The 15,722-nt window shown below is 48.0% G+C and overlaps 2 protein-coding genes across 4 annotated transcripts in view; one reads left to right on the plus strand and one right to left on the minus strand.

Annotated features, from left to right (window-relative positions):
* Window positions 1–6,236: 6,236 nt before the first annotated feature.
* Window positions 6,237–15,722, minus strand: part of LOC143826690 (uncharacterized) — a 38,625-nt gene continuing 29,139 nt past the window's right edge. Inside the window, exons 13-16 of one of the 3 annotated variants that reach the window (XM_077315585.1) lie at window positions 12,031–12,177; window positions 10,781–10,945; window positions 8,628–8,789; window positions 6,237–6,785 (exon numbers count right to left, since the gene is read on the minus strand). In XM_077315585.1, coding sequence (XP_077171700.1) covers window positions 6,721–6,785; window positions 8,628–8,789; window positions 10,781–10,945; window positions 12,031–12,177 — 539 coding nt within the window. In that variant the 3' untranslated portion in view covers window positions 6,237–6,720. Of the gene's footprint in view, window positions 6,786–8,627; window positions 8,790–10,780; window positions 10,946–12,030; window positions 12,222–12,288; window positions 13,932–15,722 lie in introns of those variants that run through there. The other 2 variants (XM_077315586.1, XM_077315583.1) reach the window with 2 other exon arrangements.
* Window positions 7,039–7,538, plus strand: LOC143826692 (small ribosomal subunit protein eS12). Its single transcript, XM_077315589.1, has one exon. It carries the CDS (start codon window positions 7,095–7,097, stop codon window positions 7,491–7,493), a length of 399 nt encoding a protein of 132 aa, XP_077171704.1. The 5' UTR covers window positions 7,039–7,094; the 3' UTR covers window positions 7,494–7,538.

A 15,722-nucleotide genomic window follows, 5' to 3' on the forward strand; every position in this document is an offset into this window, starting at 1 on the left:
CCCTAACAATCTCCTCAAGCCCTTCTTCTAGCTGTCCCTCCTTGACTGCTGCAATCCCTTGGCTGACTCCAATTTGTCCACGGCCAGCAGCCTCTACTCTTGGGCTCTCCTCTGTCCCTCTCAGCTGCTGCATCCCCATCTTGTGAGATCCAAGGGGCAGGTTGCAGGTAAAGAAGTAAAGATCCAGAGATGTAAGATCCAAGAAGTACTTGATTTATTCAAAACAAGGTTCCGGACTTTTAACCTGTTTTCCATAGACTTCCTCAGCGGCTAGTTCCTAAGTTAACACAAAACGTTTAATAAAGTAACTTATTTATTATATTTATATACCACCTTCCCCGAAGGCTCATAGCAATAGCTTTCTGAGATATAATGTAAAAATGTATATGGTTGATTATATTATAAATTACGAATAAGTGACCTTAGGAACTAGCCACTGAGGAAGTCTATGGAATATGGAGGTTAAAAGTCCGGAACCTTGTTTGGCTTGTTCTTTTTTTGAATAAATCAAGTACTTCTTGAATCTCACATCTCTGGATCTTTACTGCTTCATCTGCAACCTGCCCCTTGGATTTCACTCGTGGTTAGTTTTGGACTGATTGGCCCTCTCTGTTTCACTGTGTCCCCAGCTTGGCCCGCTGCTGGCTGCAGGCCACTCCTATGCCCTTTTGTGCCTCCTGATGTCCCTCCACAGAGCCAGCCTTCCTGAGACAGTTGCCATGCAGACAGCCCTCTTACTGCTGTCTTTTGACAGTACAGCTTTGGATGATGCCATTTGTGATGGGAACCCATCCTCCCAATGAGGCCCCCAGTCAGCCCCCATGTACTTTGTTTCGGTCAGGCTGCACAGAATGCCCCAATGCTGCTCAGATCTTACAGGGCCACCCACACAGCAACACGTGGGTTGATACTAGCTGAGTAGGTCCTGCAGGCTTGTAGGGTCTAAACCATGAAGGGTTTTAAATATAGTGGTATTCAGAAACACACCAGCAATCAGTGTGAAGTTTTTCAAATAAACATAATATGTGCCAAGTGACAAGCTCGAATTAAATTCTGCAGGTTCCTACATTTTCCATTATTTGACCTTTCAAATCATCTTCAAGGGTTGCTCTATGCACAGTATATTAAAGCACTCTAACTCAAGGTAACGGTTGTGTGGATAAATGTGGCCAGATTCTTTAGGTCCAAGAAGGTGTCCAGCATTCAAGCTAGAAGCAAGCATCAAAGGCACCATTTGCTACCCCTTCAACTTGTTTCTCTAGTAAGAGTTATGTTTACAAACCACATAAAACTTGTGAGTTTGACTGGTAACAACTGTTGCCCATTATGGGTGGGCAGAAGAAGAATCCCTGCCAAGTCTCCATCTTTCCCAAGCAGCATCACATCCATCATGGCTGAATTAAGTATAAGTTCAGCATCCAGAACATTGTGTGAGTCAAGTGATTTGAACACGACAGGTGCTCTGTGAAGTCTCAGATATGTTTCTGTAGATCACTTTCGGAGTAATGGAGATACCAGGCTTCTTTCTATTGCATTTTAATGGTTGACAAGACCAGGGGCATCTGTCTGTTGGAGCAAGAAAATTCTAAAACACGAAACATTTCCTAGAGGGTGTGTATTGATGTTAAAACTGCTGAACCATTTCAATAGCAGCAAAAGAGGAAAGTATTTTTTAAAAGAGGTTCAGATCAGGAATTCTGAGATGTATGATATCTCAATAGTTAACACCATCCCTAATCGTGGCGTTCAGTGCACGATGCTCAGATTACCTCTCACCATAAATGAATCAGCTAGGCTAGAAGGAGCTACAAGTTTTCCTACTGCACCTTAATTTTGCCGCCAGCGGCCCCTAGTGCCCACATGGCAGAACTGCAATTCCAACCCATTATCTAACTCCGTTCTCATGGTAAAACTAATGCACCAACCTGAGACTCATCGTCATCCCATGCGCTGACAGAGTACCGAACAATTATCCAATTAATTATTATCATAGTAAGAAAATGAGGACAAATGTATTGTTGCTGCTGCTGTTGTTGTTATTGCAGGAGTCTTTGTTTTGTTTGTTTACTTGTTTAGCTGTTGTGTTATTGTGGGAGTACTATTGTAAGGATATAATGTTAAGGAGATTTTATTGTTATTGTGGGAATATTATGTATTGTAAGTTTTTAATGTGTGTTATATATGTGATGTTTTATGTGAACCGCCGTGAGCCAGTTCTTAGGAGCGGCAGTAGACAAGTCTAATTAATTAATTAATTAATTAAGGTGCCACTGGATTATGGAAATAGGCTAGATTTGCCACTATTGAAGATTCCAAGACACCATTCATGGGGCTGTTGGTGGGGGGTGGGGTAGGAGAGGGTCGTCTTTGGCTCTCAAAAGGCTGCACTGGTGACTAGGGTTGGGGTGACTAGGATTAGTGCTCTGAGGAACTAAGAGGAGGAACTGAGTGAGATTAAACGAAAGAGCTGCCCAGATCCAACCTATCACTTAAAGGTAGAGGTATCCCCTGTGCAAGCACCGAGTCATGTCTGACCCTTGGGGTGACGCTCTCCAGCGTTTTCATGGCAGACTCAATACGGGGTGGTTTGCCAGTGCCTTCCCCAGTCATTACCGTTTACCCCCCAGCAAGCTGGGTACTCATTTCACCGACCTCGGAAGGATGGAAGGCTGAGTCAACCTTGAGCCGGCCGCTGGGATCGAACTCCCAGCCTCATGGGCAGAGCTTTCAGACTGCAAGTCTGCTGCCTTACCACTCTGCACCACAAGAGGCTTCTAACCTATCACTTACTGGAATGCTAATTGATATGATGTTCATAACAGGCGAGCAGCTGTTGGGGACACATCCATTATTCTTAATTAGTAGTTTCATAATTAATTGGTCATTCGTAAACTTGCAAAAACAAAGTATGTCGACCATGCCTGTATTTAAAAATAGCTAAATTAGTGCCACCCTGATCGGGGTTTATCTAGCATTGATTCATTTTTCAACTGAATTAATGGGGAGAAATGTGAGATATAAATGTTGTAAATAAATAGTGTTTTCTGGAATCCACTTGCTTCTTCTCCAAAGCTAAGAGCTTGTCTCAGCCTTTCTCCTTTTCTTTGAAGCAGGAGGTAGTTCAAAAAGAGCCCAGGAGGCACCTTCTTTCTGACAGCAAATAACTGACCTGGAAATAAAGCTTCTAGGTAGCACTGTGTGTGAACGAGACCTTGGGGTACTTGTGGATTGTAAACTAAACATGAGCAGGCAGTGTGATGCAGCGGTAAAAAAGGCAAATGCCATTTTGGGCTGTATCAACAGAGGCATCACATCAAAATCACAAGATGTCATAGTCCCATTGTATACGGCACTAGTCAGACCACACTTGGAGTACTGTGTGCAGTTCTGGAGGCCTCAATTCAAGAAGGACATCGATAAAATTGAAAGGGTACAGAGGAGAGCGATGAAAATGATCTGGGGCCAAGGGACCAAGCCCTATGAAGATAGGTTGAGGGACTTGGGAATATTCAGCCTGGAGAAAAGGAGGCTGAGAGGGGACATGATAGCCTTCTTTAAGTATTTGAAAGGTTGTCACTTGGAGGAGGGCAGGATGCTGTTTCCGTTGGCTGCAGAGCAGAGGACACGCAGTAATGGGTTTAAACTTCAAGTACAACGATATAGGCTAGATATCAGGAAAAGATTTTTCACAGTCAGAGTAGTTCAGCAGTGGAACAGGCTGACTAAGGAGGTGGTGAGCTCCCCCTCACTGGTAGTCTTCAAGCAAAGGTTGGATACACACTTTTCTTGGATGCTTTAGGATGCTTAGGGCTGATCCTGCGTTGAGCAGGGGGTTGGACTAGATGGCCTGTATGGCCCCTTCCAACTCTATGATTCTATGATTCTATGATTCTATGATTCTATGATTCTATGATTCTATGATTCTATGATTCTATGATTCTATGATTCTAGCTGCATCCCTCAAAGGAGCATGCTTGTTCTGAAACCTCCTAACGTTTTGGGGGATCTCCCAAAAGTGTGGAATTGGACCCAACCCAATGTCAACTCCATTTTGAAATTGGTCTCACCCTCAGGGCAGCCATTTTGTTATGACACCCACTGCCTGTTCACAAAATTCCCAAAAGCACTCTCAGCAGTTGAACCAGATTTCAGATTCCTGGCCTATAAATATTATCCTCTGAACAGAAGCCCCTGCCTTCTGGTGCTCAGTTTCAATATAGTTGCTCACTTTTGTAGATACACAGTATGGCCATTTGGGTATAGCCATTTGGGGAGCAGATTGATCAACCAAAGTGGGTGCAGAGGGAGCCATCAACTTTTGGAAGGCATGTAGGACAATCAATTTCAGAGACTATTAGTGAGGTTTTATTGTATTCTATTGCATTTCTTTCTTTCAAAAACTGCTATACCACCTCTCCAGCGAACCTGGCTTAGGCAACTGGCAGATTTATAGAATTGTTAGTGTGAGTAGATGTGTGCCTACATGTGCATGCACTCATGATCTTTACTGGTGCTCAGTTTGCTGATTCTCTCTGCTAATAGTATCCTTAGAAACTCTGAACTTTAAACCTATCTGTTCATTTCCAGGATTCTGCACTCTTTATATGATGCATTAGACCTAATTTTGAGCCCCAGAAGGCCCCAGTCATAATTGCACTGGGGGCATATGTATATAAGCACTTGACATCTTAAAGAGGGACAGTCTTATAGTTAAGATAACTACACATATAGACCATATAGATAACAGACTGGCCCACCAAAGTGGGGCAGAGGGAACCTTCACTTGTCATATTTAGGAAGGCATGCTTCAGGTCTAGCTCAAAATCTACAGGCATATTAAGACAGTCAATTTCTGATGCTCATAGACCACTTTTGCATGAGGAATTCAGCCTGAATCACCCCTTGTCCAGGATTAGGCTGAATTCCTACTTCCTCATGACATCAGCACAAGTCTGGGGTGGTCTTGGACCTGGCGTGACTCAGTTGGCCTGCAGCAAGGGAATGCAGATAAATGCCATGGGTATCATGAGGGTGTACATTGGGCCTGGGCTGTCCAGAAGGGGAGAAATGGGCTCTCCTGCCCTGGCTTCATCCCGCCCCTGCCAAGAATCATAGAAACAAAGAATCATAGAGGTGGAAGGGACACCCTGAGTCATCTAGTCCAACCCCCTGCACTATGCAGGGCACTCACAACCATTCTTTTACTGCTGATAAAATGTTATGTCCCCACATGTTTCTTTCATGGTTCCTCCTTAGAAGAAGAGCTGGATTTTTGTACCCTGCTGTTTACTACCCAAAGGAGTCTCAAAGAGGCTTACAAGCACCTTTTCCCTTCATCTCCCCACAGTAGACAACCTGTGAGGGATGTGGGGCTGTGAGAGGTCTGAGAGAACTGAGAATGGGCTGCAGTCACCTGGCAGGCCTCAGGTGTCTCAAAGCAGTTTAAAATCACCTTCCTTTCTTCTCCCCATAAGCACCCTGTGAGGGAGGTGGGCCTGAGAGCTCTGAGAGAACCAGGAATGGCCCAGAGTCACCCAGCAGGCCTCAGGTGTCTCAAAGCAGTTTACAATCGCCTTCCCTTCCTCTCCCCATAACAGACTCCCTGTGAGGGAGATGGGGTAGAGAGAGTGCTAGCTCATGATTTGGTGTAGGTTTAGTGCCTCACTTGGAAGGTGGCAACCCTGAGAGGAGGTCTCTCTGCACACAGCAGCCTTGACCCTAGTCAGGTTTATGCACACCTAGGTAGTATGGAATTCCAGAACATGAGCCTACACCAACATGGCAACCTTACCTCCTCTCTGCAATGTTTTCTTGATGTGAAATAGGTCAGGGGGTGCTAGGTGGCTGCAGGAGCATTACACACTTTTGAGGCCCCACTTCCAAACTTCAAGGAATATGTTCAGATCAGGGACAGCCAACCTCCAGGTGGGTCCTGGAGATTTCCTGGAATTGCTGCTCATATCCAAACTATAAAGATCTCCTCCCCAGGCAAAAAATGGCTGCTTTGGAAGGGTGACTGGGTAGCATTGCATCCCACTGAGGTTTAGGGATGCCATCCTCTAGGTGGGGTCTGAGAATCCCCTGGAAGTACAGCTCATCTCCAGGAAGTTAGGCTGAAGAGAAAACTTCAGTGGGGCCGGGCCAATGCAGACGCATGAGGGGCCGGACAGGATCCGGACAGGGCCCAGACAGTCTCCGCCCAAGAGGGCTTTTCACAAATATATAATAGAGCAAGGTGTTAAAGATACATTTATTTAAACAACTGCTATATTGCCCCTCCATCCAGAGAGCCAGGTTGAGTAAGCCTGCCGAGTAAAACAAGATTTAAAAAACATAAAATACCATAAAAACAATGGATCAGCTATCCAAAGCCCAGTATTACACACCTGGGCAGAGCGTAAAAACCATCAGCAGCAGTTTAAAATGAATCTCCAAAAACAGTTCTCGGACTAGAAGCTGGTGCTGGTAAAAGATCAAACTACTATTTAAAAGCCCCGCTAAAAAATAAACATTTTGGCTTGAATGAGAGTAGAGGAGGCTCCAAGAACAAAGGCATTCCACAAGTGAGGTGTGAGAAGAAGATGCGTCTTCGGGCACCACCCACCTCACTTCTGAAGGTGGAGGCACAGCAGGCAGGGCTTAGCAAGCAGATCTTGGCTGGAGGGGTAGACAGCCTTTGTAGTGCAAGGGGAAGTGGGATAGAGGCACACCAATACTGGGTCACCCCAAGATATCACTGGTGACTGGTAAATCCTCATGGTCATCACTGGAATGCTGTGGGACTCCTGGGAAAAGAAGCACAGAAGGAGTCAGGCAGCTTCATCTCTTCCAAACAGCAGACACAGTCTACTAAAATCATGGTCTAATGCAGGGGTAGTCACTGCAGCCCTCCAGATGTCCATGGACCACAATTCCCATGAGCCCCTGCCAGTGACTGCTGGCAGGGACTCATGGGAATTGTAGTCCGTGGACATCTGGAGGGCCGCAGTTTGACTACCGCTGGTCTAATGGCTCAAAAGCGGGAACTTTCGGCTTTTTTTTCCAGCGTTGGCTCGTGGAAGCTGCAACCCCGGGCGGGAGCGTCACCATCAACCATGGCCGAGGAAGGCATTGCTGCTGGAGGTGTAATGGACGTTAACACCGCGCTTCAAGAAGTGCTTAAGACTGCACTTATCCATGATGGTTTAGCCCGTGGAATTCGTGAAGCTGCCAAAGCCTTAGACAAACGCCAAGCCCACCTTTGTGTTCTTGCATCCAACTGTAACGAACCCATGTATGTGAAACTTGTGGAAGCACTTTGTGCTGAACACCAAATCAACCTGATAAAGGTTGATGACAACAAGAAACTGGGTGAGTGGGTAGGTCTCTGCAAGATCGACAGAGAAGGAAAACCTCGCAAAGTTGTGGGCTGCAGTTGTGTGGTTGTAAAAGACTATGGCAAAGAATCTCAGGCCAAAGATGTCATCGAAGAATACTTCAAATGCAAGAAATGAACAAATAAAATATTTTGAGCCTGGAAAAAAAAAAAAAAAAAAAAAGCGGGAACTTTCTAGATGTTATCCAACAAGCAGTCTTCCAGAAGGAAGAAGAAGGGGAAGAAGAGTTGGTTTTTATAAGGCACTTTTCACTACCTGAAGGAGTCCCAAAGCAGCTTACACTCACCTTCCCTTCCTCTCCCTACAACAGGCACTCTGTGAGGTAGATATGGCTGAGAGAGCTCTGACAGAACTGCTCAGCAAAAAGAGCCCCAACAGAACTGCGACAAGCCCAAGGTCACCCAGCTGGCTGCATGTGGAGGAGCAGGGAATCAAACCCACTTCTCCATATTAGAGCGTGCTGCTCTTAACCACTACACGAAGCTGGCCCAGGTTAGATGTACTTAAAAGGTAGTGTCTTATGTTCAGAAAAATCTGTTGTTATTACTTGTACACTTCCTGGAGTCATTTCACCTGAATTTTCACCTCTGGAAGCATAAGTATTGCCGATGAAACAAAACGATCACTGTCCCTATTTATTATTCTTATTGAGCCACACTGCTGGCATTTGCTTACATGGACACGGCATAAGAAAGCACATATTCGATGTGCACACCTGCTGGTGCATAGTGTGCTGGGTGGACACATGTCAGGAAACTACAAACCTTTTTAAAGCAGAAGTGAGCAGAGCTGCGCTGCTGAGAGCTACCACAGGTATGCAGACAAGTGGCCTATACTGATGGGTCTTTACAGTGATCCAAGATTATACATTGTAGTTAAAAACTAACCATACCATCCTAAGTAGAGTTACACCCTGCCCACCCTGTTGACTTCGATTCTGTTTAGGTAGGCATGGCTTAGTGGTTAGACTAGGATCTGAGAGCCCCAAGTCTGAATCCACACTTTGCCACAGAAGCCTGTTGGGTAGCCCTGGGACAACTACTCCCCCTCAGCCTAGCCTACCTCACAGGGCTGTTGTGAAGGTCAAATGGAGGAGAGGTGAAAGATGTAAGCTGCTTCACGCTCACATTGAGGAGGAAATTAAATAAATAAAAGAGCCATGCTTCAGAAACTGACAAAGAGGAATCAAATAGGAATCAGGAATGGTAGCCACACAATCCGTGTACCTCTTCCGTCCCCTGGCTTTTTTACCTGAGGTCTCACAGTAAGTCCGCTTGGGATTCACATCGTAGTTGCCAGTTAGAGAACACCAGGGTTGCTCAATGGGTGTCTCATCTGTGGTGCAAGATAAATATGTCTTTCCTTTGAAGATGAAAGGGAAAACACACGGCCCTGTAGGACTGGAATCGAGTCCTAGAAGGGAATGGAGAGAGATTGAGAGCTGGAGGCGGGTGGGGGTTAAATTAATAAACGCAGCAGTGAGGAAAACATAAAAAGAATATCACAGACATATATCTTATATCTAGTAGAGCTGAAGAAGGAAAAAATACCCTAAACTCTATAACATTTTAAACATCCCTAACAGCCTTTTGTCAGATACATTGAGAGCTGGTTAACCCGGGGTCTTTTAATTCTTAAGCGCAGCAGTAAACAAAACATAAGAGCCCCTTGTGGCGCAGAGTGGTAAGGCAGCAGACATGCAGTCTGAAGCTCTGCCCATGAGGCTGGGAATTCAATCCCAGCAGCTGGCTCAAGGTTGACTCAGCCTTCCATCCTTCCGAGGTCGGTAAAATGAGTACCCAGCTTGCTGGGGGGTAAACGGTAATGACTGGGGAAGGCATTGGCAAACCACCCCGTATTGAGTCTGCCATGAAAACGCTAGAGGGCGTCATCCCAAGGGTCAGACATGACTCGGTGCTTGTGCAGGGGATACCTTTACCTTTACCTTTAAATAAAACATAAAAAGAATATTACAGACGTGATATATCTTATATCTAGTAGAGCTGGATTCAAATGGGTAGTCGTGTTGGTCTGAAGCAGCACAATAAAATCAGAGTCCAGGGGCACCTTTAAGACCAACAAAGATTTATTCAAGGCGTGAGCTTTTGAGTGCAAGCACACTTCGTCAGTTCTTAGTCTGACTAAGAGTGCTTGCACTCGGAAGCTCGCGCCTTGAATAAATCTTTGTTGGTCTTAAAGGTGCCACTGGACTCTGATTTTATTCTAGTAGAGCTGAAGAAGGAAAAAATACCCTAAACTCTATAACATTTGCCACTCATAATCATACACTCATGACGCTTCACTGCAGCTGCTGTCCAAATTACATTTTTAAACATCCCTAACGCACTTTTGTCAAATACATCTAAAAACATCTTTTCTATCCACTCATTAGGGGGTTTTTTTCTATTCCAGTAAAGGTAAAGGTAAAGGTATCCCCTGTGCAAGCACCGAGTCATGTCTGACCCTTGGGGTGACGCCCTCTAGCGTTTTCATGGCAGACTCAATACGGGGTGGTTTGCCAGTGCCTTCCCCAGTCATTACCATTTACCCCCCAGCAAGCTGGGTACTCATTTTACCGACCTCGGAAGGATGGAAGGCTGAGTCAACCTTGAGCCGGCTGCTGGGATTGAACTCCCAGCCTCATGGGCAAAGCTTTCAGACGGCTGCCTTACCACTCTGCGCAATAAATTAATACCATGTCTTCAGTATACAATAAACCAATGCCATGTCTTCTCTGTTCCTGACACAGCATTCAGAAAACCTGCATTTTCTGTCGTTATAATTCAAGACATTCTGGATGGCCACAGCCCACTCATGGGTGTTATGGGATTGCATCTAAAGTATATCACCCTTGGGAAGATTTGAAAGGCAGTGCTGGAGTGGGACATCCCTTTCCTTGTTGCAGCTGATTGCCTTGGATTAGCTTCAGCTACTTGGCTCTGCAGGGACCCTTCTCACCTTTGTTTGTTCTCCTGGCTAAGCCCTCTGGTCTTTATGAAGTGGCTAGACTCTGAAAGGCTGTAGGCCAGCTAAACTTGAGGGTGGACTTCCAGCCAATTCAAAGATTACCGACTATTCAAGGCTACAACATCTCTCATCATCACAACTGATTTCCTTTGTGGCATGATGTAGAACAGGGGTAGCCAACCTGTGGTCCTCCAGATGTCCATGGACTACAATTCTCATGAGCCCCTGCCAGCGTTTGCTGGCAGGGGCTCACGGGAATTGTAGTCCATGGACATCTGGAGGACCACAGGTTGACTACCCCTGATGTAGAACATCCTATTACTTTCATCTGATTATAGATGGTAACACAGCAATGGAGTTCTCCAGCTCAGCAGCGTTCAAACCCAAGATCTTTCTTTGTCAGCCTGCAACACTATTTGCCAATATAATGACTGTACTTGTATCAGCACAGTAGCTCCACTTCTTATCCTCATCGTAGTTCCCAGTGTTGGCACACCAGAATCTCCCATCCTTGGTGTCTTCATTGGTGCAGGTGTAGAATATCCGGTTCTTATAGATGAAGGGGAAAACGCAGGTCTGGCCATTCGAGTTGCCTTCATACTCTACAGTTGGGGAAACAACCCAAAACAGAGGGGATGGATTTAGCTGAGATCTATCAACACCAAGGAGAAGTTGGAAGCATGATATAGCCCAATCCTGTCAGTTTTCTATCTCACTATGCATGCTAACCTTGTTTAACTCGTGTATCCACATTCCTCACAATTTATTTTAATTGGGACAATGTGACTGTTAGTGATATATAATGTAATTTTGAATTTAACTCTCTGGTCTCAGGACAAGATAGCTGCCAGCTCAGCTTAGAATCATAGAATCATAGAGTTGGAAGGGGCCATACAGGCCATCTAGTCCAACCCCCTGCTCAACGCAGGATCAGCCCAAAGCATCCTAAAGCATCCAAGAAAAGTGTGTATCCAACCTTTGCTTGAAGACTGCCAGTGAGGGGGAGCTCACCACCTCCTTAGGCAGCCTATTCCACGGCTGAGCTACTCTGACTGTGAACATTTTTTTCCTGCTATCTAGCCTATATCGTTGTACTTCTAGTATAAACCCATTACTGCACGTCCTTTCCTCTGCAGCTTCTAATTGTAGGTATGTTTCACACTTGGGTGGAGACAGATGGGGCAAGCAACAAATGGTAAAGTGTAAGCCGCATAGACAGTTTTATTTCTCCTATGGTTTTGGTGAACTGCAACTGAATTTGAGGGGACTTATTGGCTGTTTTATCATATGGCTGTGTTTGGATGCTGTGACACAGTTTACTAATTTAACAGGTTTAACTTTTGCTTATATATTCTCACTGTCATGATGTCATGATAGTCAGTTCATAGTCTGACAAAGAGTGCTTGCATTCAAAAGCTCATGCCTTGAATAAATCTTTGTTGGTCTTAAAGGTGCCCCTGGACTCTGGTTTTGTTTTAGTAAGCAGGGAAGGGAGGCTACCAAGGAAGGCTCTTCAGAGGAAGGCCATGGCCAACTGCCTCTGCTTCTCCCTTGCCTTCAAAGCCCCTTGCTGGGATTGCTTTAAGTCGATTGCAACTTGACAGCACTTATGAATGTAGAGAGGTTGAAAAACTCAAGGACTGGTTTGAGTGAGGTCGGCAGACTTTACCACCATGGCACTTTTTACCTTGAAGAGCACACGCCTTCCATTTACGATCCTTGTCATAGTCAGCCGTTGTAGCACACCACAGTTGTCCGTCTCCAGCTCCATCTTTGGTGCATGCTGAGTAGGACTTCCCCTTGAATATGAAGGGAAAGTGGCACGGGCTGGGTTCTGAGGAGGAAGCGTTTGGCAGGGCGCAGGGAGAACAAGGGAAGCTGCGTTAATAGGGAAAGTGGAAATTGTGTGATCCAATGGTTGTGGAGCCAGGATCATGATGATTTATTAAAATACTGGCTACAAAACACACACCATTTACAAAACCATTGTCCAACAAATCATGGTAGTGTATAAATGTCCAACAACAAAAAAGCTTAAAGTGGGGCCAGGATCAGTTGCCTTTTAATGATAAAAACATGAGTCATGTGCTTCCCAGCTGCTGTTATGCAGCAGACACCACATCTATATAAAGACACACACCACCATAAACCACAGACGCATTATGCTCTGTAAGCATTCTCCATGTACCTCAGTTAATTTTTCTTAGACTTTTAAAACTCAGGTTCTTTACTGCCCCAAAAGCCATGCGTAATGGATTGGATCCAACAAGCCTTTCAGCTCATGGGAAGGAGAGGAAAGGTCCTTGACCACCCAGAAATGTCTGTTGGAGATAAGCCTTGTAGGGCAGGACTGTACTAAGGAGGAGAATCAGATGATATTGAGCAGAGATGCTGGTTGCATGGGTAAGGATTTGGGGGATAGAGGAACGATATGTCACGGGCATTTGGAAGAGGACTACAGCAGGCATCTTGAGCACTTTACTAAAATCAGAGCCATGCAGAATACAGGGAGACTGAACAAGACTTCAGGTGGCTAAAAGTAGCTTTCCTGTTGACTAGCAGGGGGCGACTGATCCAGTAATGACGCAGACCCAATTCTGGCAACAAATTGGCCGCAGCCGTTTTATTAACCTGGGCCCCTCCAACGGGAGGGTTGGCCCACATGCAGGTGAGGGAGCCCCTTCCTTGTCAGCCGGCCGGCTGACCACCACAACTGCGGCGCTCCAGCTCCAAACCTCACTCCCAGCCGGGAGGATGGGATGCCTTCCGCCGCGGGATCCCTTTGAGGACCCCATGGGCATCTGCCTCCATAGGGTCCTCTCTTCTCGCTTGGCCCCGGGCCCCTGGCCTCCCAGCCGGGTAGGCCGCACCCGGTTCTGGCCGGTCTCCTTAACGAGACCCCCTACTCCGGGGAGTCCCGTACGCAGACGGGCTCCCCGCAAACAGGCTCCCTAACTTGCATGACCCGACCACGACTGCAACGAATGAAAAACAACAGGGAGGGACGGGAGGGTAGCTGTCCAGGCACGAGGTCCGAGGGGAAAGAGGGCGGGCCGCCTCCTCGCGGCCTCTTAAGGCCGGCAGCCCCGCCCTTCCCCAGCGCGCGTGGGGAACAAAAAGTTATGCTGGAGTGCGGGACGTGCACGCCCCCCAATGAAAGTACCGTCTTCAACGCCGCCTTATTCACTTTCTGTTTGGCCCAATTCACCCGATCGGACCGTCTAGCGGTTCGCCAAACGAGCCGATCCAACAGGTCAGACCAAACAAACAAGGTATGCGGCATCCGCTGTTGCAGGATCTTCAAGTCCTCCGCTATTGCTGCGCTCAACTGGCGGCCGGTCATGAAAGGTAAATCATTCTCTCCCAGATGGATCACCAACACATCCGGAACGCCCCACCGAAGAACATCGTCCGCCACGATCCGCAGCAATGATGACCACCGCAGCCCTAGCCTCCCAGACCAAGTAATTCTGCAGACGTCCTCCAGGCCGAGATGCACTCCCCATCCGGTAGAAGACGTGTGCTTGCCAGCCCAGTACAGAATACTGTGCCCCACCACCGAGACTGCCGCCGCTGCTGATGGGACACCTGGGAAAAACCATAAATCAAACAGCATGTTGAGGGTGAATGTAAGACTTATAAGCCTGAGAACGCCACCTTCCCCTCCGCTTAATGACCCTGGGTGGCTCGCCAGCCAAATATGCATCGGTGGCGGCCCCGATGCGAAAGGAATGTCCCCCGTACACGGAGGGTTGGAGCCCCGCCCTCTGAAGGCAAGCCCGTAGAACGGCCACCAGCAAGTCCCGTTCTGATGGACGAACAGGGCCCCCGGCAGCGAAGGTCTGATCCTGAGGTAAGCGACCATAGCCCGTCGCGGGCAATCGGCCGACCCCCGAAAAGCTGGAAGGTACACGTGACTCCCCCTGCCCCCTTGGTCACACTTGGAATGGCGGACAAGGCACTGGACACTAGAGTCCACCAACTCCACATCCGAAACTAGCAGGCCCGTAGGAGACCGTGCTGAACAGGACTGAGCCACCAACTCGCCGCCCCTCAAGGCTCCGTGGAATGCAACAGTAAACACCGCCTGAAACAGGGCGCATTCAAGTTCGGAACTGGCCATGGCAGGCAAACGTTCAAGCAGCTGGCACAGTACGGCCCGGGTAATGGGGCATCTGGGATCGGTCCGAGACCCCCCCTTGCCGCCTCCAACCCTTCACCGCTTGTTGGGCCAGGAACGATTTCCCCGGATCCCAGGAGCCCATGGCCTTGCAGCAAAAAGAAAGTCCGGCCAGAGTGACGCGCAACGTCCTACAGGAAAGGCCCCGCTCCTTGAGGTGGGCCAGAAACCGTAGCAGCAGGTCCTCTCTCATGGGCCAGATGGAAGAACGTCCCAACCAACGAGCGAATCCCACGAAATCGCAGGCTGCCCGACGGGAGGCCCACCTAGTGCCAACGACGACAAGACCCCCTCCACGATCAGGCGGCGCCAAGCTCCCACAGGTCTGGCAGGCACGCTTCCGGTTCCGCCGCCACTGCAGGGGCAAGACGCCAGAATCTCTCAACCTAAAACCGAGAGAGAGCGTCGGCCAACTCATTGGTAACCCCCAGAATGTGTCTGGCGCGGAAGGAGACATTGTGCGACAAGCAGGACAACATGAAAGCCCGGACCAGGTGCATGACCCTGGGGGATCTGGAAGTCTGCTTGTTAACTATTTGTACCACGGCCTGATTGTCACACAAGAACTCCACCTGGCGATTGGCAAATCGCGGCCCCGAAATGCGGACCGCCACCAAGATGGGGAAAAACTCCAGGAAAGTCATATCGCAGTGAACCTCCGCCGCCCAGGCGTCTGGCCACCTGGCAGCACACCACTCCCCATTAAAATACACCCCGAACCCGCAGCCACCTGCTGCGTCGGAGTGGACCTGCAACCGATCCCCGGGGGCAAACGGCGTCTGCCATATGGCCACACCGTTAAAACCATCTAGGAACTGCTGCCACACCTGCAGGTCCACCTTCATTTCCGTGGTGATGCGAAGGCGGTGAAACGGATGAGACAATCCCCGGGTGGCAAAAGATAAGCGAAAGCAAAATGCCCTCCCAGGGGTAACCACTCTGCAGGCGAAGTTCAGGTGCCCAAGCAGTGCCATATCCCGCAGCGTGCACTTCCGCCTGCTGCGAATGCCCCGAATGAGCTCCCGTAAGGAGGACACCTTGTCCGCTGGCAGCTGGGAAGTCCCTGCTACGGTGTCGAGCTCGACCCCCAAGAACGTGAGCCTGGTGGCAGCACCCCCGGTCTTGTCCCTGGCCATGGGCACGCCCAGTTCGGCCATGGCCGACTGAAACGCCCGCAACCTAACAGAACAGGCATCCGT

Source organism: Paroedura picta, chromosome 16 (genome assembly GCF_049243985.1).
Source record: "Paroedura picta isolate Pp20150507F chromosome 16, Ppicta_v3.0, whole genome shotgun sequence".
In the NCBI taxonomy this organism is placed as follows: Eukaryota; Metazoa; Chordata; class Lepidosauria; order Squamata; family Gekkonidae; genus Paroedura; species Paroedura picta.

Bases quoted from the DNA above. Each gene is read 5' to 3' on its own strand.
- LOC143826692 (XM_077315589.1), top strand. From the start codon at position 7,095: ATGGCCGAGGAAGGCATTGCTGCTGGAGGTGTAATGGACGTTAACACC.